At 42.0% G+C, this 24,532-nt stretch overlaps 1 protein-coding gene and 1 long non-coding RNA gene across 2 annotated transcripts in view; one reads left to right on the top strand and one right to left on the bottom strand.

Annotated features, from left to right (window-relative positions):
• Positions 1-24,532, top strand: part of LOC116577374 — a 35,854-nt gene that overhangs the window by 2,602 nt on the left and 8,720 nt on the right. Inside the window, exons 2-5 of the long non-coding RNA XR_004280496.1 lie at positions 14,299-14,366; positions 14,567-14,594; positions 15,683-15,786; positions 16,456-16,555. This is a non-coding gene — a long non-coding RNA (uncharacterized LOC116577374). The remainder of the gene's footprint in view (positions 1-14,298; positions 14,367-14,566; positions 14,595-15,682; positions 15,787-16,455; positions 16,556-24,532) is intronic.
• MYH8 (myosin heavy chain 8) overlaps positions 1,992-24,532 on the bottom strand; it is a 28,972-nt gene continuing 6,431 nt past the window's right edge. The window contains exons 9-39 of the mRNA XM_032320456.1: positions 24,183-24,281; positions 23,988-24,091; positions 23,650-23,788; positions 22,381-22,499; positions 22,141-22,290; positions 20,863-21,033; positions 19,331-19,640; positions 19,153-19,220; positions 17,255-17,342; positions 17,055-17,172; positions 16,579-16,702; positions 16,349-16,485; positions 14,652-14,907; positions 11,993-12,235; positions 11,723-11,899; positions 11,497-11,642; positions 11,325-11,415; positions 10,847-11,236; positions 10,301-10,427; positions 9,826-9,944; positions 9,505-9,701; positions 8,256-8,439; positions 8,007-8,172; positions 7,787-7,911; positions 6,547-6,855; positions 5,672-5,875; positions 4,556-4,681; positions 4,295-4,465; positions 4,002-4,106; positions 3,333-3,428; positions 1,992-2,279 (exon numbers count right to left, since the gene is read on the bottom strand). Of these exons, the coding sequence (XP_032176347.1) occupies positions 2,130-2,279; positions 3,333-3,428; positions 4,002-4,106; positions 4,295-4,465; positions 4,556-4,681; positions 5,672-5,875; positions 6,547-6,855; positions 7,787-7,911; positions 8,007-8,172; positions 8,256-8,439; positions 9,505-9,701; positions 9,826-9,944; positions 10,301-10,427; positions 10,847-11,236; positions 11,325-11,415; positions 11,497-11,642; positions 11,723-11,899; positions 11,993-12,235; positions 14,652-14,907; positions 16,349-16,485; positions 16,579-16,702; positions 17,055-17,172; positions 17,255-17,342; positions 19,153-19,220; positions 19,331-19,640; positions 20,863-21,033; positions 22,141-22,290; positions 22,381-22,499; positions 23,650-23,788; positions 23,988-24,091; positions 24,183-24,281 (5,009 nt within the window). The 3' untranslated portion in view covers positions 1,992-2,129. The remainder of the gene's footprint in view (positions 2,280-3,332; positions 3,429-4,001; positions 4,107-4,294; positions 4,466-4,555; positions 4,682-5,671; positions 5,876-6,546; positions 6,856-7,786; positions 7,912-8,006; positions 8,173-8,255; positions 8,440-9,504; positions 9,702-9,825; positions 9,945-10,300; positions 10,428-10,846; positions 11,237-11,324; positions 11,416-11,496; positions 11,643-11,722; positions 11,900-11,992; positions 12,236-14,651; positions 14,908-16,348; positions 16,486-16,578; positions 16,703-17,054; positions 17,173-17,254; positions 17,343-19,152; positions 19,221-19,330; positions 19,641-20,862; positions 21,034-22,140; positions 22,291-22,380; positions 22,500-23,649; positions 23,789-23,987; positions 24,092-24,182; positions 24,282-24,532) is intronic.

A 24,532-nucleotide genomic window follows, 5' to 3' on the forward strand; every position in this document is an offset into this window, starting at 1 on the left:
CATGGTGGCTGCACCAGTTTGGATTCCCACTTACCAGTGCACGAGGGCTCCCTTTTTTCCCCACATCCTTGCCAACACTCGTTTCTTGCTTGTCCTTCTGTCAGGTATGAGGTGGTGAAATGTTTATTTAAATCTTTTGCCTCTTTAGGAATTGGGCTGTTTTCTTCTTACTGAATTTTTAGACTTTTTCCAGTCTTCTGGTTACTAGTCCTTTATCAGGAAAGTAATTTGCAAATATTTTCAGTCTGTGGCTTGTCTTTTCATCCTCTTCAACAGTGTTTTCAAAGCGCAGCAACTAGGGGCACCTCGGTGGCTCAGTGGGTTAAAGCCTCTGCCTTTCGCTCAGGTCATGATCCCAGAGTCCTGGGATCAAGCCCCCCCGCCTCTCTGCCTACCAGTGATTTTTATCAAATAAATAAAATATTTAAAAAAAAGAGCAGCAACTATATTATGGTGAAATCCAGTTTATCAATTTTTTCTTTCCTGGCTTGTGCTTTTGGTGTTGTAGCTGAGAAATATTTGCCAAAACCAGAGTCACAAATATTTACTCTCATGTTTACTCCTAGATGTTTTTGTAATTGGGGTAGTTTTGGTTTTCTCATTGATCTAAAATTTTCCTTAACAAAATTTATTTTATTTATTTTGAAATTTTTTTCATTTTAAATTTTGTTAGTAATCTTAGATTTGAGATCATGGGCTATACAGTTTATACTGTAAAAGACTGAAGCTAACAGCGTTGGTAACTGGGGGGCATAGATGCTGGAAGAGGGACATAAAATACGGTCTTTGCCTAGGTCACCGTTTTTGCTGTACTGACTCCCCTCTTTCTGGAGACCAAACTCCTAATGTTTGCACTGTACCGTTTCTTTCTTGTTTTATCCTTTGTCCCACATTTCTCAAGTTCCCCCGTCTTTCTCTTTGACTTCCTCATTCACTTGGTCAGAAAGTCCTTGTGTGCTGCCTTCATAATTCACCTAGTATCCTGCACGCTCATCATTTCCCAGCACTGTTTTTCCAGTTTGAGCTACTGTCATTTGTTATCTTTTATTTTACTGTAGGCTCCCAGCTAGTCTCCCAGTTTCCATCTTTGCCGCCTGCAGTCCTTTTCTCAACATAGCAGCCAGAGTAATTTTTAAAAAATGTGTGTTAATATATCTTCTCTACTTTAAACCCTCCAAAGCTTTGGCATCTCACTGTAAAGACTCAAGGCTGTGGAAAGGCCCTCAGACCTTACGTGATTAGGCCCCTGGTTCCTCTCTTATGTTATAACTCTATCTTGCTCATTCTCCTCCAGCCCCTGAGACATGTCAACTTGCCCCTACCTCAGGGCCTGTGCATTTTCTGTTTTTCCCTCAGCCTGGAAGTATTCTGACCTCACATACTCACTTGGCTTATTCTCTTGGTTCCTGCAGGTCTCTGCGCAAATGTCTTTTTTTTTTTTTTTTCTTTTAAGATTTTAATTAGAGAGATAGTGTGCCTGCATGTGCCTGAGTGGGACAGAGGGAGAGGGAGATGCAGACTCCTCACAGGGAGTCCAGCCCTGCTTCTTTATTTTCCACTAGCAATTATCATTTGACATATTACATGCTTTCTTATTCATTGGTTGCCTTTTTGCCCTCATAGAATTTAAGTTTCCAGAGGGCAGGAACTCTCTTTGCTCACTGCTATACCCACAGATCATAGAATAGTGCCTGGCATGGAGTAGATGCTCAGTAACTACTTGTGGAGTGGATCAATGAAGAGGTCCTGTCTGGAGAAGGAGACTTAGGGAGTGTTTTCCTTAGTGATTTATAACAATCTAGAGAGATTTAATAAAATCAAGTCCAGTAAAAGATACTTATATGTGTGTTTGTGTGTGTGTTGCGGGCGTGTGGTAGGGGTGGGAAAGGTGATGCTGGGTGGTGATGGAGGTACAAAATACTGAATGCTCTGTAAGACCATATATAGTATTAAAAAGTAGGTGAGAACTGTATTTGAGAGTAAATAAGTTTGTAAATGAAAAAAATGAGTATGAGCTTGCTCCAGTTTTTATTTACTCAACATTAAGAGAAAAGTGAACATCATCAGTGGCCCAGAATAGCACATTTTGTGCATTTCTTCAGCCTCTTGACAGCATCAGGCAGATGTGTTCACTCTGCACTGATTTTCGTGTGGACCTCCCGGCTCTTCACCCGCAGCTTGTTGACCTGGGACTCGGCAATGTCAGCCCGCTCCTCGGCCTCCTCCAGCTCGTGTTGGAGCTTGCGGAATTTAGCAAGATTAGTGTTGGATTGTTCCTCCTGAGAGGAAAGATAAAATTGTGAGAATTAGACTTAGTGATTCTCACTGCACTTGTCACCAAATAAGATTATTTCCTCAACTCAGATATGTCCTTATGGTCTGTTTCGCATGTCTGACTTCAAATCTGAACAGAACTTGTCACTTCAGGTGTGTATTTTTTTCACTCTAAAGAATGAAAGAAGAAACACTTTTGAAGTGGAAGGACTGCCTTAGTCTGTCAAAGCCATGTGTACGTGAAATCTGTTTCTGCTGCATGGACTGGATAGAAAGAAGGAAGAGAGCCATGTGCCCTGACAGAGTTTAGTAAGTAAATGCAAGGTCAAGTTTCAACCTTGAGACAACCTCACCTAGCAATTTTTTGGTCATATATTTTGACTCTGGCATACAGAGAAAGGGAAAAAGTGGGAAAAATGGGTCTGAGAAGATGCATGCATCTGTTGGTTTTACTTATTACCACTTGAGCTCCTCCCTTCCTTCTTTCCTCTCCTAACTTCCTGTCTACTTCCAACCTACCACATTGTGTCTGGAAGAGTGGGGAACATCAGGAAAAGTGAGGCTGGAGAATCTTCCAGCATGTTCTTATCTGCTACAGTACATGTGGAGAGATGAGCCCCTGATGATACTGGTAGTGTCAGGAACGAATCAGCTGGGGTAAAGATTTATGTTTGGCTCTTAAGAACACTTGGTCTTGTACATTTCTAGAGGGAGAGGAGTATTTATCGTGGACTACAGTTGTGATGATGTAGTCTTTGCCGCTATCAAGGTGGGTTATTTGGAACTTTGCTTTATTCCCCCAACTCTTACAAAATGCCCAATAATAAAAATATCTCCTCTTAAGTCCTATTCTGTAATCAGGATTTGGGGGTAAGTTCATGTTTATAATATCATACAATATGAGTGGTATATTAATTGAATTTAAATTCAAAACAAAACAATAAAAAATATTACTGGTATATTCTTATTTTGCTTGTTTTCTCATTGACACATTCTCTTAATATATTTCTACCCCAAAAGAAGTTTTCATCCTCCCTCAAGGGCTTAAAGGTACTCACAGCCTCCTCAGCTTGTCTCTTGTATGATTTCACCTTCGCTTGTAATTTATCTACCAAGTCCTGCAGCCTGAGAACATTCTTGCGGTCTTCCTCAGTCTGGGGGTGTGGAAAAACAGTCTGCATTCAGTACAATGGAATGAGTCTCTCTCAGGAGATAAAGTAAACCACTTTGGTATGGTGGTAGGTGGACCTCGGGTAAACTTGGTCAACCTTGAGCCTTCCTCCGTAGTATTAACTAGCCATTCTTGCTAAATGTCCACACTGTGCAGGCACTGTGTTAGGGAATTCTGCACATCTTCTCTGATTCTCGCCTCCCTACTCTGAAGAGTACATGCTGTTACTCTCTTTTATAGGGAATGAAACTAAGGTTTAGAGTGTTCAGTAACCTACCCAAGTTCAAAAATTAAGAAGGGCCAAATTAGGATTAATACCCTGTTTATCTGGCTTTAAAACCTGTATTGTTTTCTCTGATACACAATTTTCTAAAGTCTTCCATGACCCTCCTAACTTAGAAAAGGGTCTGAGACAAGCATTTTTATCATTTGCCCCTTATATTTATATACTGAGTTCAGGCGGATTTGTCTGTGAGCACCACGTAAATAGTTAAACAGATTGTCAGTTTCCCTTTGGGCAGGAAGTCTGGATGTTCTAGAAAATTTTTCCCTTTACCTGGTAGGTGAGTTCCTTTACTCTTCTCTCGTGTTTCCGCAAACCTTTAACAGCCTCAGCATTACGTTTCTGCTCATTTTCAACCTCTCCTTCAAGCTCACGTACCTACAACCAAGAAAGATACGTATATAGCTAGTCTTAGGGGATATTAATTAGCTCACGACCTGCTGAAGATATTTTGGCTGAATGCCTTCAGCCTCAGGACAAAGCTGGGCTTTAATATATAGGGAGAGAGAAAAAGAGAGGGAGTGTCCTTTTCCCCTTCCCAGATTCAGAGAGATTGTGAGACCCACCCTGGCCTCCAGTTTCTGGATCTGCTTCTTCCCGCCCTTCAGGGCCAGCTGCTCAGCCTCGTCCAGACGGTGCTGCAGGTCCTTCACCGTCTGTTCCATGTTCTTCTTCATGCGCTCCAGGTGGGCGCTGGTGTCCTGCTCCTTCTTCAGCTCCTCGGCCATCATGGCCGCCTATTTAGTAAATGCATCAAGACAATAAGGAAACCTGGTAATGGCAGGTAACACACCTGTGTCAGTAAAACCAATGCTTAGCTTGCTCACATCAGTGATGGCCTTCTTGGCCTTCTCTTCTGCATTGCGTGATTCTTGAATGACTTCTTCCACTTCACTCTGGAGTTGTGAAACGTCATTTTCCAATTTCTTCTTGGTGTTGATCAGGCTGGTGTTCTGTTAAAAGTAGTCAATGGAAAGTGATAAGACTTGTTTGCCAATGTGGGATTTTACAGATGTCTTACTTGTTGGCTTGTGCAGGGGACCTGACAGCAACAGTTTACTCAACTTTAAATTTTGTTCACTGCAAAATATTAATTATTTGAAAGATTGGAACAGCCCCCTCCCACTACCCCAGTGTCTGTCTAATTTATGCATGAGGACTTTTGAGATTTAAGAATGCCTATATTAATTAATTGTTCTTTCAATTATATTTCAATCAGACATTACTAGTGTTATATCCTCAAAAGGTTGGAAATAGAAGAAAGTAATTGATTTTTTTTTTTGTGAGTGCCTGGCATTGGGAGTTTTTCAGTTGAGAAAGGATCTATTCTCTGATAACTTTCATGGTTTGCTCCCCAGGGGAATACTGAATTAGTCTTAGGAAAACATTTTATTAAAAATTTAACCCAGTGCTTCTCAAAGGGAATCAGCACTGCCTCAGTGTGTATTTGGAAACATTTGGAGGTAGGTGTTTTTGCTTGTTAAAATGACCACCCGATGCTACTGCATTTAATGTCCAGGCAAATCAGCAATATCCTGCAGGACTCCCATACAATAAACAAAACAGTGCTAAATGCAGAAGGACTCCTGACGAGAAACACTGTGTGGCATATTTTTGGATTCCGGAGTTAACAAATCATCTTTATTCAAGTTTATTCTAAGTCATGGTTTTCAGGATCTAAGAGTCAAAACTCTATAAAGATTTTTTAAAATAAAACTCTCCTTTTAGATATTAGAAAATCTTAAAAAAAAGAGACATGTAGGAACACACACCAAAAAATTGCCTATTGTCTCACCATTCCAAGATAACTGCAGTTAATATTTTAGAGCATATCCCCCATCCTTTTTTATATACATATATTTATAAAAATGGAACATTTTTCTGCTATAATTCTGATCCATCACTCAGCATACATCTGCATTTGTCTGATGTGGAGGTCTTACCTGGGTGTGCAGGAGCTGGACGCGCTCACTGGCATCCAGGAGCTCCTGTTCTGCGATTTTCCTGCTCCTCTCTGTCTGCTCCAGAGTGGCCCGAAGCTCCTCGATCTCAGCCTGCAGCAGGTTGGCTCTGCGCTCCACCATGGCCAGCTGCTCCTTCAGGTCCTCCTGGCCCCGCAGGGCGTCATCTAGGTGCAGCTGGGTATCCTGTTAAGTTAAAAAAAAAAAAGCCTTAGACACTCTGAAGAGGATGAGAACATCCCAGGAGGTGAACTGGCAGAATGTACTGGTGCCAAGAGCAGGAAGTGACAGGCCTGTCATTTGAGTGTGAAAATGGTGATGTCACCAGCTTAGGTGAGTGAGAATGATCAGGAGACCGAGTCTCATTCTATTTATGCCATTAACTGGTTATTTTTTCATGTGTGAATAACTAATGTCTGTCACTTAGAGAGTATTTTCCATATGCTCTCCTTAGTACTTGACATCTGTTATCTCATTTGATTCTCACAGGAACCCTATGAAGAGGGTAGTTTCATTCTTAATTTGTAGAAACAGCAGAGAGGTTCTGAGAGGTTAAATCATTGGCTTAAAATCAGGCAACCAGTAAGTAACACAACCAAGGCTCAGGCTCAGGCTTATTGGTACCAAAGTCTTGTACTCTCTCCCATCTCAAAGCTTATCTCTGGGCTTCTGTTTGTTCTTTTATATAGCATTTCTGTAAAAATATATTCTGTGCATATTTAATTTAGCTATCTCCATACTGTGAGCTGTATAATTTGTTAAAAGAAAAAAAAACTGGTTTTTTTAGCACAAAGATGTTTTGCTGAATGGAGGACAGGTCACTTCCCTGACTTAGCTGTTGATGTGGACCCGTTTACCTTCAGGATGCCTTGGGTGTTCCTGTAGTTCCTCAAACTCTCTGCAGCCACGCGGTTGGCATGGTTCAGCTGGATTTCCATCTCATTGAGGTCTCCCTCCATCTTCTTCTTGAGCCTGATGGCATCATTCCTGCTCCTGATCTCCGCATCCAGGGTGCTCTGCATCGACTCCACAACCCTGATGTGGTTTCTCTTCAGCTGGTCAATTTCCTCATCCTTCTCAGCAATTTTCCTGTCGACCTCAGACTTGACTTGGTTCAACTCCAGCTGGATGCGCAGGATCTTTCCCTCTTCATGTTCAAGAGATGCCTTAGCAAAAATAGTGATCAATTAATAATGATCAATTATTATGATCAATTAATTATAATGATCAATTAATAATTAAAATAACTTAAATATTGGGAGTGTATTGCCTTGTGAGCTAAACTCTTAACATTAGTTTGTCTGATTTTACAAAGTACAACGTAACAGTTCCAGCAACCTGCTAGGTAAATCATTTTTTTTGTTGTTGTTTATTCAGTCAGATTATATAGGGCAGCTCTGTAATAATGGTGCTTTGTAAAGTATTAAGTGCTGTGTAAGTATTACTCATGCGAGTACTAACAGAACTTACTTTTAAATTCATGTAGGAAAAATGAACCCTCAGTCTGTTTTATACATTAAGATGTTTGTAGAAATTCTCAATTTAAAAACATTTTTCTGATTACAGAATATATATATTCACTGTAGAACATGGGGCAATATATAAAAAAAGGGGGAAATTCCTATTGTGCGCCCTACCCAAAGATGACCATTTTAATATGGTACATATTTTTTAGTCTTTCTTTCTACTTATGCATATATTTTTATATGATGAAAATTATAGTGTATATCCACATGTGTCCTTGCTTTAAAATTATTGTCCACCATAAATACTTCCCCACATTAATTATATTTAGTGATTGGATACAATTGCATCATATGAATGTTCCATAGTTAGCTTCGTCTTGTTCTGGGATTGGAAATCTTTGTGCTTAAAGATTTACTTCCATTTAAGAGAATTTTCCTGAGGTAGATTCTTATAGAATTTATGGGTCAGAGTATTATATTTTTAAGGCTTTTGCTGACTATTGCCAAATCATCCTTCATAAAGGCTGTACAAGTTCATATTCTCCCAAGTGCTGTAATAATGGGTCCATCGCCCACTTTGAGTGTTTTCACCCATGTCTTTGATTTTCCCCCTTAGCAGAATAATATGTACCTCTGCTTCCTCTAAGGCAGCCTGAATGTCACATTTCTCTTGTTCCACTTGCTTCTTTATTTTCTCCAATTCATGGATTTGCTTCCCTCCCTCAGCAATCTGCTCAGTGAGGTCAGAAATCTCCTCTGTGGGTGAACAGACGGGAGGAGCAGTCAGACTCATGCAACATTGCAAGGGTCTTGCCAGGCTGTTGGAAGTACAGAAGTTCAAGAGCACTCACGCTGCAAGTTCTTGTTCTCTCGCTTTAGGGTTTCCACATGATCCAGGGATTCCTCGTAGGCATTCTTGACCTTGAACAGCTCAGTGCTGAGCGCTCGGGCTTCCTTCTGGGAGGCCTCAAGTTCAGCCTGAGTTTCCTCGTATTTCTGTTTCCATTCCGCCAGGACCTGAAAAGCACCAAATTGTCAGCTTCTGCAAGGAGTAAGGGAGACCAAGTAAACATCGATGAAGTTTAAGCAGGGCGGGCCACCTTGTCGAAGTTCCTCTGCTTCTTGTCCAGGGCGGCACAGGCCGCGTTTGTTCTCTCCACGTCCAGCATGAGGTCCTCTACCTCGTTCTGGAGCCGCTGCTTCGTCTTTTCTAGAGAAGCACATTTTGCGTTCACGGCTTCTACGTGCTCCTCGGCTTCTTGCAGACGCTGGGCCAGCTTCTTCCTGAAACGTTAGCCAGGCAGTTAAGGAGAGTGGTCTGGAACCGGGGCAAGCGATAACATTATAGAAGCAGGCCTGCTTTTATAATGGCAGAGAACATATGGTTATCCAAGCTGTGGCAGCCAGAGCTGCTTTTTTGATCGGTCCTTCATGAAGAGGTCCGAAGTGGTGAGCCCCTGGGTTCAGCCCTTAGAAGCTGCTGCTGGTGCTCCATTGTACGTGTCTTTCCACAGAAGTAATTCAGGATTTTCAGGACTTGCGATTGAGTCTGGTCGCAGAAAATGATTATTCAGGACAATTTTATTGATTGATGTATATATCTCATCTCATCCCAAAAAGAATTTGAGGCTAACTAGATATTTTACTGGGCAGAAATGTACTGAGCATACTCATTTGCTTTCTGACTTTCCATTTCATTTTATGTACTTTTTCCTTAGAGAAAAATAGTTTCTGTTAATATGTATTTGAAGTTCTCACCAGAGAGAGAAATTGATGGATAAATCAGGACAGTTTAAGCAAGGCAAGTTTTCTTTTTTCCTTTTGAATTGCCCACATTCTTCATTCCCCATTGAGTGCTAACTCTACATCCTAGTGGTACAGAAAAGCCTTTCATCCAGAAGCCCAAGAAGATCTACTTGAAGGTCTTCTGTGGTCTATACACAGACTAAGGGTTTATTTTATTTAGACCAACCCTGGACATTATGTACAGTTTGGTAGCCTCCAGCATGGGTTTGAAGAGCTGTGTCTTCCTACTGCAATACTAAAGAAGGTGGGCTCTGGAATCAGGATATCTGGATTTAATCATGTACCCTTGGGTTAGTGGGTAACCTCTCATAGCCTATTTCCTAGTCTGTAACATAGGGGTAAAACATGATGTTGCTATTAAAACTAAATGAGGTAATGTGTATATATAGTACTTGACACATAGTATGCGCTCCATAAATTTAGCGTCTGCTATTACTGTCATGTTACCATCATCGACATCATCATCATCCTGTTTCTGGGAGTTGCTGGGTTGTGCAGCTAGAAACCATGTAATTTTCCTCCCCCAGTGATCACAGCACGTACTTGGCCTCCTCCAACTCCTCCGTGCGCTGGATGGCGTCCGTCTCGTATTTGGTCCTCCACTGGGCCACCTCACTGTTGGCCTTGGACAGCGCCCTCTGCAGCTCGGCCTTGCCCTCCTGCTCCTCCTCGTACTGTTCCCGCAGCAGGTCACAATCGTGGCGGGAGGACTGCAGGGCATGGGCCAGGGCATTCTTGGCCTGCGGGAGGACTAGTTCAGTGACTTGAATGCATTTCTTCAGTGATACATAATTTGTATACCCAGACTAGAACCTAACGGGATGTACTTCGATTTGCTCAGCCAAGATCGTTGGTAAAACTCACTTTAGTTTCTTCTTCCAGCTGACGTTTCAGCTCCTCTATCTGCTGCGTAGATGCTTGTTTGCTTCTTGAAAGCTGAGAGACTAAAGCATCTTTCTCATCTAATTGTCGGGAATATTCTCCTAAGAATAACAGACGTAAATGAATTGGTTAATGGCATAAAACTAAGCTTAAGCATTCATATATGTGTATACCTGTACATTTATATATGTATATACATCAAATATATATTTTATCTGCTTCTAAATATGCATATAGAGCTGGTTAGAACTGGAGGCAAAAAGCAGAAATGCCACAGAAGCGTCACAGGTAAACTATTCTGCCGATTCTCGCTTTGTATTCTTTATTACTTGCTCATCACATTGCACCAGATTGTTTATTTCCCTCTAAAGTGGGAGGGAGTATTGCTGTTTCTCCAGAACCACTGGAATCACTTTTATCTAGTATATAGTTCCAGGGCCCAGGGGAAGGTCCGCACCTGCTTCGGTCTGTAGACGCGCTCTCTGAGCCGTCAGGTCGTTGATCAGCCGCTGCTGCTCCTCTTCCTTCGTCTTAAGTTCACTCACCTGGTCTTCTAGAGTGCGACACATCTTTTCAAGGTTCCCCTATGGGATGTGGCAGTGAAAGATGAGTCACTGAATGCAGTAAAAAAAAGTTAAAACTTGAGTAAAAATACTTTCAAGTATTTTTAGAGTGAATAAATTCAAGCATGAGTAGAAAATTATGGTGCCAACTTGGATGGGACAGGCTAATATTTCAGCATGGTGAGGGTGGAATGTCCCTGAAGTAGCCCTTGTTGGAGCCCGTTCATTTTTTCCAGCAGTACTGACACTTACTTAAAGTGGATTTTGAAATCATCTTAACAGGTCATAAGGAAATGCTAACAGAAATGAAGTAGAATGGAATATATTAGAATAGGAAATATTAGATTAGTGCTATAAACTGCCAGCAAACAACGTTTAGTGACAGAACAATGAGTATTCTGCCAGGTTAATTACTATCAGTTGGAGACGGTTTGGGGTACCTTGGCTTTGGAAATGGCCTCTGTGTTACTGGCGAGGTCATCGATTTCCATCTTCATCTCGCTCTTCTCCTTCTCCAGCTTCTGCTTGACCCTCTGCAGGTTGTCTATCTGCTCCCCGAGCTCGGCCACGCTGTCCGCGTGCTTCTTCCTCAGGGTGGCCGCCGTGGCTTCGTGCTGCAGGGTGGCCTCCTCCAGGTCCCTGCGCATTTTCTGGAACTCAGCCTCACGCTTCTTGTTCATCTCGACCTGGGCAGAAGTGGCCCCACCGGCTTCCTCCAGGCGCTCGCTGATCTCCTCCAGTTCCCGGGAGAGGTCAGAGCGCTGCTTCTCTGCTTTGGCTCGGGAGGCCCGCTCTGCCTCGATTTCCTCTTCCAGCTCCTCGATGCGGGCCTGAGGGTGACACATCAACATTAACATAAACTCATCTCAGTCTCAGGGTTTTTGGGGTACAGAAAAAAGTGAAGGTGAGATGGTTTACCTGCAGCTCTTTGATCTTCTTCTGTAGCTGAACTTCTACTGCCTGCTCATCTTCAATTTTGCTTAGCAGATTGCTGATTTCAAATTCTTTCCTGTAGACAGAAGACCAAGACATATTACTACTCATGAATTGAAAAATGATATCACATGGAATTTTTTTCTGGAGTTCCTACTTTTTGAGTTTCTCATCAAGTTGCTGCTTGTCATTTTCTATATCCATTGTGGATTCTTGGGCCAATTTTAGGTCTCCCTCCAGTTTCCTCTTTGCTCTTTCTAGATCCATTCGAAGTTTCTTTTCTTGCTCTAGAGACCCTTCAAGCTAATGAGAAAGGAAAATATGTTAAACATTGAAAATGTTTTTTAAAAAATCCTTTAGATGGATATAAAAAACACACTTACATCATCCACTTGCTGCTCTAGCTTGGCTTTAGCCTTGGTCAGGGTGTTGACTTTGTCCTCTTCTGCCTGCAGGTCATCCAGGGTCTGCTGGTGGGCCTCTTGGAGGGCTTTCTTCTCCTTGGTCAGCTTCGCGATGGTTTCGTCCAGACCTGCCATCTCTTCCGTGAGGTTTTTCACCTTAAAAAATTAAAAAAAGAAATGCTAGCTGTGCTAAAGCATGTTAATAGGGTGGTAGAACGTCTGCATGGTAGAACAGAATATGATGCATACCTTGTTCTCTGTGGCGTGCTTCTCCTTTTCAACCTTGGCCAGGGTCAGCTCAAGGTCGTCAATGTCTTTCTTGAGTTCTGAACACTCGTCCTCCAGTTTCCTCTTCTTGGCCGTCAGCTCGGCGTTGATCTCCTCCTCATCCTCTGCTCTCTCAGTCACCTCCTTGATCTTGGCCTCCAGCTGGATTTTGTTTTTGATCAGTTGCTCACACCTTTCCTCTGCATCAGCCAAGGCATCAGCTTCCTGTGGAGAGATTCGTTAAGGTCATTAGAGAGCTTGTTATGGTTTTGAACTTGTTCTTTGCACAAAATAGTAGTGTTTGCTGACTTGTCGTGCCTTTTTCGGTATGAATATATATTAAACTTAATTGAACATCATTACCTGGCCTGGAGACATGGAGTTAATTAAAAGCAAGACTATATAGACTTAGAATCAAATTAATTTGAAAAATGACTGGATTGAAGTGTCTAGGAGAATGATAGGCCTTGGGAAGCCTGAGGTCTTGTCTCCGTATTGTCTCCAGATGGATGAACATGGGCAAATTACTGTATTCCTTTATCTTTAGTTTTCTGATACGTAGTTGAGAGGGCGGAAATAAATGATCATTGGGAACATTTCAGGTGTGATATCAAAAGATTTTTTTAAAAGAATTTATTTATTTATTTGTCAGAGCGCACAAGCATGGGGAGTGGCAGCAGAAGGAGAAGCAAGCTCCCCACTGAGCAGGGAGCCTGATGTGGGATTTGATCCCAGGACCCTGGGATCATGACTTGAGCCAAAGGCAGACGCTTAACTGACAAAGCCACCCAGTGCCCACAAAGATTTTGACTTAGGTTGGTTAGATTTGGTTTTGCTCATTCCCTGTTCACCTCAAGAAACTAGTTGTTTGGCTGAATTTAAAAAGGAAAAGAAAAAGAACTTAAATAATTTTATGCCTGTGAATACATTTCCATGAATCGTTTGTTAATACACTCACAACCTTCCTGATAATCCACAGTAGTGCTGTAAATGTCCACAGTTTTCATTTGTACTTTAAGGATCACCTGTTAGTCTCAACATGAAGTTTAGAATATACAAGAATGTGTAATTTTGAGGCATTACATAGCCCTGAACAGTTTTTATGAGTGACTGAGGAATTCAAATACAAATCAGCTCAGCCTTATTAGATTACTCTTGCCTGGGGAATTTCTTTGACTTCTCACTCAGTGTTTGTTTTGTTCATAGCTTATGTTTTTTAAATGCCTAAATGAATGACAATGGGAACTTCCCAGGGGTCCTTTGCTCTTATTTTTAATAGTGATGTATTTGGTAAGTGTTTATTCACTGACTGATGACAAGAGCTGTGAAGAGACGCAAGGCTGAAGCAGCTGTTGGTTGTGTGTTTTGGAAAAATGTAACCTTCATGTAAGTGAAGGTATCAGAAGGGAAGTTGAAAATAGCTTTAAGATTTTAGGGAAACTATCCTTTTCACAGGTTTTTTCATGGCAGCGGTGGCTTTTGGACCATGCAAACGGGAGGTTGTCCTTGGTCAGAGTACTGGTCCAGTCTGTCCCCCACCCTGAGGACAACTTCTTCCTGAGCTAGTAAACAGAAGCTTTAAGAGCTTGGGATGTCTGTCAGAGGAGGGCTCACAGAGGGAACTTGGCTCTACCTTATACATTGGTGGCTCAGTTCATGTAACTGCAGGCAGATTTATTGAGCTAAATCTCAGGGGTTAGGGATGGAGAGAAGTAAGAATAAGGGGCACCTGCACCCCAGTGTTTATAGCAACAATGTTCACAGTAGCCAAACAGGCAAGAGCTGAGATGTCCATTCGACAGATGAATGGATAAAGAAGATGTGGTTCGTATATACAATGGTATATTACTCAGCCATTAGAAAGGATGACATCTTACCATTGACACTAATGTGGTTGGAACTGAAGGGTATTATGCTGAGTGAAATAAGTTAGTCAGAGAAAGACCGTTACCATATGGTTTCACTCATATGTGGAGTATAAAAAACAGCAAAGAGTATCATAGGCGAAGGGAGGGAAAACTGAATGGGAAGAAATCAGAGAGGGGGATAAACCATGAGACACTCTTATGTATAAGAAAACAAACTGATGGTTGTTGGAGGGGAGAGGAGTGGAGGAATGGGGTAACTGGGTGACAGGCCTTAAGGAGGGCACATAATGTGATGATGGGCACTGGTGTAGTATGCAACTGATGAACCAGAAGTTTCTGCTTCTGAAACTAATGAGGTACTGTATGTCGGCTACTTGAATTTAAAAAAAGAATAATGGCCTTTCTTTAATTTCAGTACAGTTTCAGATTTGCATCTGGAGAATAGGACGATCCTCATAAGGCTGGGATGAAGCACGCCAGGCAAATGGGTAAGCTGTCTGACTGCAAGCTGGGTCCTTGCCTTTAAAAGGCTTCCTTCATGGCTGCTAGATTTGTTATATTATTGAATGGTCTTTAGTTCTCCCTTTCCCATTTGTAATTTGGAAGTCATTGTGCATATCTTCCTCATAGGTCTACTGAGAGGTAAGTGAAACACCTAAAAAAGTAACTTGAGATTTTTCTTTTCCAGGACAAGGCTGTTTGTAAATCTGAAGTAGGTATGCCTTCCAGAAATGCTGTGGTAACATGTTGCATTCAGAATACAGAATACTCACGGACTGAACCTGGAGCTGCAGGTCATTTTTCTCTTTTAAGAGAGTGACCATTTTTTCCTCCAGTTCCTTCCTTTTGGCCTCTGACTTGGCGAGCTCGTCTTTGGTTTTCTGAAACTCTTCCTTCATGGTGGCCATCTCCTTCTCGGTCTCCGCGCTCTTGAGGAGTGGCTTGATCCTGAAGAAGAGCTTCATCCAGGGCCAGTGCTTGACGTTCATGAAGGCGCGGATGTTGTACTGGATGCAGAAAAGGGCTTCTCTGAAATGATGTAAAAATATCAGCGTCGATCAAGTCATCGGGACCAGTGTTACTGTTGTTAGTTTTTATTTTACTCATAGGTTCCCCTTGTGGTGAGTCCCCAGGTGTAAATGATACAGCAGATTTTGTGTATGTTCCATGCGGGCTTTATACAGACACAGACACATTCATCGTAGTGCCCCGTGTAATCAGTTTGCTGAAGTGTATGGCTCATATTGAACAGTTCTGTGTTCTCAAGACCCATACCACGCTAGCAAAGGAGCAGACCGTAAAGCGGGAATACTTCGCACATATGAGAAACACATACCAATTGAAGACCATTTGAGATATTGCAGTATTGGTGATTTGGGAGTGGATGTGGCATTTGTGAGTTGGTTGTGCTGCCAGGCTGTTGGCCTGCAGAGTGAGCTGTGAGATGACACCGGATGCTGAGATGCCCCGCCTGAGTAGTTTAGGATTTAGCACATCTTTCTTGAAGCCTTTCCTCTTATTTTGATTACCACTGAATTATCCACTCATAACTTTTGTTAGCTTTTTCAGATAATGTACTGGCTTTCCTCAGATTCTTTCAGATGCCTCATTCTTATTTGCTTAATTAGATTGTTAATATCTATGGGTGATTTAGCATGCATGGAGCACCCAAATTTGTTTTATCTAAGTACAATTTTTAAATAGTAATAAAAGATGTCCCTTTTGCAAACTGTAGCACTAGACTAGCAAGCTTTGCTGTATACCTCTTCAAGCTTATTAAAATGAAAATTCACTTTCTGTATAGGTCCAAATTATAAGAACCATGACTCTGAGAAGGCAAATACCATGACACAAACCACAATGTAGATGCGTGGGAAGGACTTGGGAACACTTACAATACCAGTCCAAGTAAGCAGGGGAGGAGCAAAATGAACGCAAAGTTTGTGTGGTGGTGGTAGGAGGGGGCAGGGAGTGCATCAGTGCTGGACAGATACAGCTGGATGAGGCTCACTGGAGAAAGGACAAAGGCAAGTTCTGGATTGGTAAGTAAGTAAATTAGGACGAAGGGGAAGGGCTGGGGCAAACCGGAAAACAGGAGATCAGCAAATTACTCAGCCTGGCTGGAAGAGGCTGTGTGGTTGGGAATGACGGATGTCCTGGGGAATACAGAGGACCTTGACAGCCACGCAAGGCAACTGGATTTGTCAGGGGGGCCACAGACTGAGATACGCATGTTGGAAACTGTGCTTATTACACGTTATTCTGGCAGCTCTGTGTGAGGTGGATAGACAGGGAGAAGCTGGAGGGAGTCCAAGTGTGAGGGCTCAAGAGAAGGCGGATATGTCTTAGCAGTATGTCCTAATCGTGTGAAAAGCATGTATTTGTCACAAAATAAAAGTTAATAAATGAGAAAGGCTGGGTGATAGTCCCATAGGGACTTTACAGTGCAGATAATCTGCACTGTTGTTACCTCCTTTGCAACATCTTCTGATACTCGACCCTCATTAGGAATCCCCTGCAGACGGCCTGAGTTCTTGTTATAATCTGGGCCAACTTTTCATCTCTCATTTCTTCCAGAAGACCCAGAAGTCCAGCTTTGAAGAAAACCTGGAAAAAACGAGAATCCCGAGTCTCCCCCATGGTACAGGAGACACAGAAATAGAAGGGCATGGAGCAGGTAGGAATAAATGACAGATATACCTTGGTATGACCGAATTTATACTGGGTGTGGTCAATATCAATAGAGGCAAGAAGTTTCTCTGAAGCCTTCTTGCTGTCGATGAACTGTCCTTCTGGAATAGCACTTGCATTTAAAACTTTGTATCTGTTCAGTCAAACAAAGGAAAGAATGATTAGCAAGGTATGATTATATGGGGCAACCAAATGACCACAAAAATCTGAGAGAAAAAGTAAAAGAAAATCCAGCTGTCCTTCAGGTGCAGATAGTAACACAGTGTGATTTTTCTGTAGTTTAATGCATGCGTCCTTCCTGTTTATAAGAAATACCACCTCTTCGAACTCTCATCCTGTCCTACTGCCAGAAGACTATATTACCTGACTTCTTAATTTTATAGCATTTACTAAGCAGGGCACATGAAATATGATGAACAGAGGACAACAATTAAGATGATAGAATGTTCACAGCATTCAGTGAAATACAACAAAGAGACACTGGCCTTTGTTTAAAATCCCCATAAAGGATCCTGCTCGGGAACCCCTTCCTGCAGATGCGGATCCCTTCCAGCACCCCATTACACCGCAGCTGGTGCAGGACAAGTTCATGCTCCATGGCCCCTGAGAGGAAGAACACACATGCCTCATTTCATGGTCTAAAGCAAGCACCCTGGAGCTTGTTTGGGCATCAGATGGGTCTTACCTGGAGTCTTGGTTTCGTTGGGGATGATGCAGCGTACAAAGTGGGGGTGAGTGCTTCTCAGGTTGGTCATCAGCTTATTTAGGTTTTCCTAGAAAGCCAGACAGAAGGGACTTGATGAGAAAGTTTGATTTCAGATTGCTTTTTTGTAATTATTCAGAGTGAACCTAGGCACTTCCTTAACTGTGAGGTATAAGCCTCTGAGGCTTCAACTGCTCTGTGTTTTTAAGGTCTTCAGAGTTCTAGTCTGCCAGTTAGTCACAAGGCCAAGTGTTGGGAAGAAATGCAGGTCTCCAGGGTATTCATTTATAACAGTTAGGATCTAGTGTCTAAACAAACTGCAAATCCCATAGCCTTGATGCATAGGAATTGCTCTCGCCTGGGAATCAGAAGACAGAATCTGTGGTCTCATTCTGATGAGCTGCTTGACTATAAAATCCCACTTGTCTTTCTGGACCTTAATCTGAAAAGAGTTGAGATTACCTCTTAAATTCTCTTTCATCTCTCTCAGTGCTAGTAATTTTCACAGTTGTAGTTGACACTGGGAACCTAAGCTAGCCCTTGTCCCACCTTTGCCGTTCCTTCCTTGAGGTTATTATTCTCCATGGAACCTGTGACATCTTGTTTGTAATTTTTTTTTTTTTTTTTTTTTGATGAGCCTAAAATCACGAGACTGTATAATCTTGCATGGGTGGATCTTGGGTGCCTGGAAATGATCCACAGCCTGAAGCATCTAGGGGATGTTATTTCAAAAATAAAGTAATTGCTTATGACTGATGATGTTGTCTTACTCAACTATAGAAAACTCACATGTAAATATTTCTCAGTATTTCTTAGGTATAGTCTTTGAGAAGGCACAGTTGCTTTTTTCTTCTTTCATATCCCAGTTAACTATTAGGAAACAAAGTAAGTACTGTGGGCTTCTCTTCTTGAAGACATGTGCAAGGATAAGTTTATGAAGCAAGAGCCTACTTGGTGAGATAAGGCAGATTGGTAGTGAATAAGAAAAAGAACTGGCCAGTCTTCCTCTAGTGACAGGTTATAGTCTTCAGTTTTAAAAGGAATGAGATTTAACCATGCAGAGTCTGACAAAGCAGCTGTGGTCCAGACATTTCACACATTTCCCTTTGGAAGAGTTAGTTGTTAAGCTATCTGACAAAATCACATTACTTGTAGTAAAATTATTTGTTATTTTAATTTTAAGAGATATTTTGTACCTTAATCATCCAAATAAATCATTAGTCTTGGTTTTAGAGGATTTTCTGCCATTATAAAAAATTAAATCGGGGCGCCTGGGTGGCTCAGTGGGTTAAGCCGCTGCCTTCGGCTCAGGTCATGATCTCAGGGTCCTGGGATCGAGTCCCACATCGGGCTCTCTGCTCAGCAGGGAGCCTGCTTCCTCCTCTCTCTCTGCCTGCCTCTCTGCCTACTTGTGATTTCTGTCTGTCGAATAAATAAATAAAATCTTTAAAAAAAAAAAAAAAAATTAAATCCACGTCAGAGGACAAAGATGTATATTGAGGGAAGGATGTGCTAAAGAGCGTGTCTCTGGTTCATTGTCAAAGAACTCAGGAGCGTTCTTGAAGGGCAACATTAGTAGAATAAAGATAACAGCTTTCCTTGGGTACAGCTTTGAAGTTCAGCTATGCTTCTTTAAAAATCAGCCTGATTACATAATATGAAAGCTGCTAAGGCTGTTTCGGCATTACTGAACACATTAGATGATCGTAATGAAGAATAATGGGTAGAGCATCTGGCCCTGTAAGAGAAGTATTGCTTGGTTCTATCATGATAAGAGTGAGTATTTGAAGATTCCACTCTCTCCTGATTTATTCTGAACCCTGTAATTATGATAATTTATAGAAACCGAATAGAGTTTTTGGGTGAAATTGGTACTTTACCCTGAAAAGGGCTGACACTGTCTGGAATGAAGAACCCTTCTTCTTAGCACCTTTCTTTGCGCCACCATCTGAGGTAGAAAGAACAATCTGTTAATTAGAGCAGAATCCTAGAGGCTGGAATGTTATATTGACATTTGGTGGGAATGGGCTTGATTTAGTTTAAGGGCACAGAAAGTACCTGCTTCAGCACTTGCGTAGGTGGAAAAGAGACTGGCCAGAGTCTTCATTGCGGACTTCTGGTACAGCCCAACCACAGTGTCATTCAGAGGGTCCTTGTTCTTGTCAAGCCAGCCACCAATGTTGTAGTCCACAGTGCCAGCATAGTGGATCAGAGAGAAGTGGGCCTCGGCCTTGCCTTTAACAACCTTGGGCTTCTGAAAGTTGGCCGACTTGCCCAGATGCTGGTCATACAGCTTGTTCTTGAAGGAGGTGTCTGTGGCCTTGGGGAACATACACTCCTCTTCCAGGATGGAGAAGATGCCCAGTGGCTGAATTCAGAAAGGTGGACATTAGTGTCAATGTCTCTTTCCCAAAAGATGCTGATGTGGTGGTTGTATCTGATTGAATTATCAGAACTGCCAGATATATATATATATATATGAAATAAACCAAGTCATAGCCCACAAAGAAATCCTTTCATTATCATTGGAGTGGCTTTCCCACCATTCCTTGTCATATTCAATCCATACCACACTTTCAGGTAAAAGAATAGCAGAATACAGTCAGTATAACATGTACGGGCATTTTGTTAAAATGTTCTGTGTTATCACACATTTTATCTATTTAATGAATTAATCTACTGTCACTTTTATTTTGTTATGAAAGGGATTTACTGACTTAGAGTGATGTTTACTTTATATGCAGTAGTTGAATAATATAAATAATCCAAACTTTATTTAAGACATTTTCTGTATTTAATCCCCTTTGGTTTATAGAAAACTATAAGCACTTAGACTTCTTGACTTCCAAACAGATTATCTTTCATAGAGGTTCTCGCTGAGTTACATGTGTACTAATTTTTATCTAGAAAAAAGATTTATTTATGTTGCTGATGTCTTCGATTGCGATGGAGATAGATTCAGAGCTAGTGAGGTAGTTCTGCTTTAAAACCAGGTTTGAGTTGCTATTAGGACAAAACTGGTTAGAACAGAATGAAACTAAACACGCTAATTCTTCTTCTTCTTCTTCTTCTTCTTTTTTTTTAAGATTTTATCTATTTATTTGTCAGAGAGAGAGAGAGAGCAAGCACACGGGCAGGCAGAGGTAGAGGAAGAAGCAGGCTTTCAGCTGAGCAAGGAGCCAGATGTGGGATTCGATCCCAGGACCCTGGGATCATGACCTGAGCTGAAGGCAGATGCTTAACTGCTGAGCCACCCAGATGTCTGCTGCCACTCTGATCCTTGATACGCAGAAGTTGAAAAGAGGAGGTTAGTTCTAAACAAAAATTCTGTTTGTTCTGGTATCCTTCTATGTAAGATCACTGTGATACTTTCTAGAATTGCTTCAGACACTTGGGAAAGTTATCCTTGCACTCTGTCTTTCCTTTAGAAGTCAAACAGAGCAAGGTGCTGGGGTGGCTCAGTCAGTTAAGTGTCCAACTCTTGATTTCAGCTCAGGTTTTGATATCAGGATTGTAAGTTCAAGCCCCGAGTTGGGCTGCCCATTGGGCATGGAGCCTACTTAACAAAACATGAAGAAAGTCAAACAGACCTTCTCGATGAGCTCGATGCAGGCAGCCAGGTCCATCCCGAAGTCGATGAAGGTCCACTCGATGCCCTCCTTCTTGTACTCCTCCTGCTCCAGTACGAACATGTGGTGGTTGAAGAACTGTTGCAGCTTCTCATTGGTAAAGTTAATGCACAGCTGCTCCAGGCTGTTGAACTAAATAATACAAAATTTTCAACATTAAGTGGGTTTTTTAGCAATAAAATTCTGAAAAATTCTTTTATTGAAAAACTGAAAAATTCTTTTAGTGAAAAAAATATGGAATCCAGTAAAGAAATAAAATTAAACTAATTGTTGTTCTTTCAGAGGTCCCAAGGGAAAAAAATGATAATTTTTTTGACATGAGCCTTTATTGTGAATTCTGGGCATTATTTAAAGGCACAGGTGTCAATTATACAGCAAGACTTCTGGTAGAATCGACCTCTTCACAGCTATAAGCTTGCATAGCAAAAGCATACCTTGAAAGTACAACCACGGTCCCATGAGATATGGTTTGGTTTTAAGGGTGAAGGAAATTTATTGGAAAGACTTCTTTTACCATCCCACTCTCCAATTCAGGATAAAGTTCTCATTTTCAATCTTGTCTGTCACAGAATAAGGAAAGCTTATGCTGCAAACTTTTAGTGGATGTACAAAGTGGAATAATAGGCAAGATTTTCTCCTCTCCATCTCAAACGTCTAAATGCTATTCTTCTTGCTGGGTCTGTCAAAGTAGGGACCTGATGACCTGAAGGAATCTTTGTACTAATTTACACCTGCCTTTTACACATGCTACAGCAGATGCCCTGGAGGTGAAATAGTGCATGTCCGATGAGCCTGGGACAGGAGAGACTATGACCAGTGTGCTTCCTCCTCCACCGGAGATGCCCTGTCTACATGTCTGGGCTCTTGTCCTGGCTTTGCCTTAAAGGGCTATGGGATCTGTAGCAAGGGTTTTCATTTCCCTGTGGCTCTTGTTTTTCCACATGTAATTAGTAGTAATATTCATTATCCTTTCATGGGTTGTTTGGAAGATTAAATGAGGCATCATTAAATGAGCATATTAATGTGCTTAGTGGAGTCCAGAAATACCCTCACTCCTCCACAAATGCCAGTGATGGTTGTCATTACGTTTCCGTTACTGCCTAGTTGTGTGGGAGGTCACTGCTGTCCTGGGTGCTGATGGAGGAAGCAGTGTGGACACCATAAATATACAGGAATGCCTAGTGTATCAGAGCTCATGGTATTTTTCTCTCACTTTTTGTTAATATGAAGACAACTCACATCAAAGATCTCAAAGCCAGCGATGTCCAAGACCCCGATGAAGTACTGCCTGGGCTGCTTGGTGTCCAGCTGCTGGTTGATGCGGGTGACCATCCACAGGAACATTTTCTCGTAGACGGCCTTGGCCAGAGCACCCACGGCGTTGTACACCTTTGTGGACAGGGTAGTGATTATTGGTGCTACTGAAGACATGTTGTGAAGGCCTGGGACAGGTATCATTCACTGAGGTCACACACTCACCTGCTGCACAGTTTGGCCTTTGGTGACGTACTCATTGCCGACCTTGACCCTGGGGTAGCAGAGGGCTTTGAGCAGGTCAGCAGAGTTCAGGCTCTGGAGATAGGCTGCCTTGTCAGCCACTGCAGAGACAAAATTCAAGAAACGTTTAATGGTGGATATCCCCTTTAACCCAATTTTCTATGCTTCTCCAACCCATTTTCTTTATTATTTAAATAAAAAGTTTTGAGTAATTCTGTAGAAGGTCAGATGAGGTTCCCTGTACATAAGAGCACATGCTTGCTAGTAAATAGTCAGGTACATTGGTCTTTGGGGATTTATTGCAAGCAGCTTTTGAGAAATTCATCAACAGTTAACATATGTCCAGTGTATATGGCAAGAGCCATAGGACCTGCTCTTAAGGCAGGCACGTTAGGTGTGGTAGGAGGCAAGAGATAAATACATCTTAATATTTGCTGTTAGGGAGAGATAAAAGTGACAGTATTTGGGTCCTGATTCCAGTTTTGTTCCTCCCAGTTTAAATCCACTTTTTCAGTTTCATTATCTGAAGATGTGGGTATTAAATTTCACTGTGCGCCCCCTTCAGAGTCTCTTTCTGAAATTCTGCCAAGGACTGTAACGTAAATGCCACAGGTCCAGTACCACAGAAACTGCTGACAAGTTTAGAGGAGGGAGAGATTGTATCAAGCTGGGGGAGGAGGGTTTCAGAAAGGCTTCAAGGAGCAGGTAACTTTAGTTTCCTTGGTAGGTCCTTTATGGAACAGATGATTTTTCTTTCTCAGTTCTTTGTTTATCTGACGGCCTAGAGTGCCTGCGGGTTTATATATAGACAGTACAGATGTGCACAGATATCTAGGGATGTCCTTTGTCCCCTGCTCTATCAGGCAGATCCTGTCTGCCCACGCACTAGTGGGCCAGCCAGTGCTGAAGTAGGCTAATATGCCAACTTGTCTCACGTATGTGGCCACCGTTGCCTTAGCAGAGCAGGAGCACTGTGCTGTCTCTTCCTTTCTCTCATGATCTGGCCCCAGCTGTGCTTTTTAGATATGTCTTTCTAAGCACCTGTTAGGGTTCATTTTAACTTATTTGGGCTACTTAGAAATGATAAAGCTAGGACACATGAGGGAGGAAAGATGGGGAGGAAAGTGTGTGGTGTGTGTAAATATGTACATGCCCTCCAGAATTTTAGCTGTAACAGAGATGTGAGTTTAGAATAGACTTTTTTCCTGCCATAATCTTTAATTCAGACCCAGAAGAAGGTTCATCTGGGACCTTCGGTGCCATCCGGCTCGGCCTGCTCCTCACGCTGCTTCTGCTTGAACTTCATGTTCCCATAATGCATCACGGCACCCGTGAGCTTGTAGATGGAGACTTTCTCTTCAGGAGTGAAGCCCAGGATGTCAATGGCGCTCTGCCAGGAAAAATGACAGGATAAATGTTAGGACAGAAGACACTGACTTATTTTGGAGAATTTATACAGTATTGTAGAATAACCACACCTACAGTGGGCTATTTTTGCACTTAATGAAATTTTTTTCAGAGAGAGAGAGAGTGAGTGTGTGTGTGTGTGTGTGTGTGTGTGTGTGTGTGTGTTTGTGAGTGAGACTTACATCTGTGGCCATCAGCTCTTCTTGGTCATCAATGCTGGGGACTGTGATCTCCCCTTGACTGATGAAGGCATAGTCATATGGGTTGGTGGTGATCAGGAGCATTTCTGGGTACATACGGTTGAGGGTATACATTTTACATTAGAAATTTTTAATAGAACTAATAATGTTTATCTGTAAATTTAAGTTCTTCCTTACCAATCAGATCTGGCTTCTTATTGGAAGTAATCTGATAAAAAATATGATAGCTTCTTTCTGCCTTCAGCTGGAAAGTAACCCTAGACTTTTCTAGAAGATCTGGAAATAGAAATATATATTAAATTAGAAAAAAAATCAATACAACTTAAATATATATTTTTTTAGAGGAGAGAGGGAGGGAAGGGAGAGAGGGAGGGGGAGGGGCAGAGGGAGAAGGGAGTGAGAGAATCTTAAGTAGGCTCCTCAGTGCAGAGCCTGGTGCAGGGCTTCTTGATCTTACGACCCTGAGATCATGACATGAGCCAAAATCAAGAGTTAGATGCTCAACTGACTGAGAGACCCCAGTGCCC

Source organism: Mustela erminea, chromosome 18, assembly GCF_009829155.1.
Source record: "Mustela erminea isolate mMusErm1 chromosome 18, mMusErm1.Pri, whole genome shotgun sequence".
Lineage (NCBI taxonomy): Eukaryota > Metazoa > Chordata > Mammalia > Carnivora > Mustelidae > Mustela > Mustela erminea.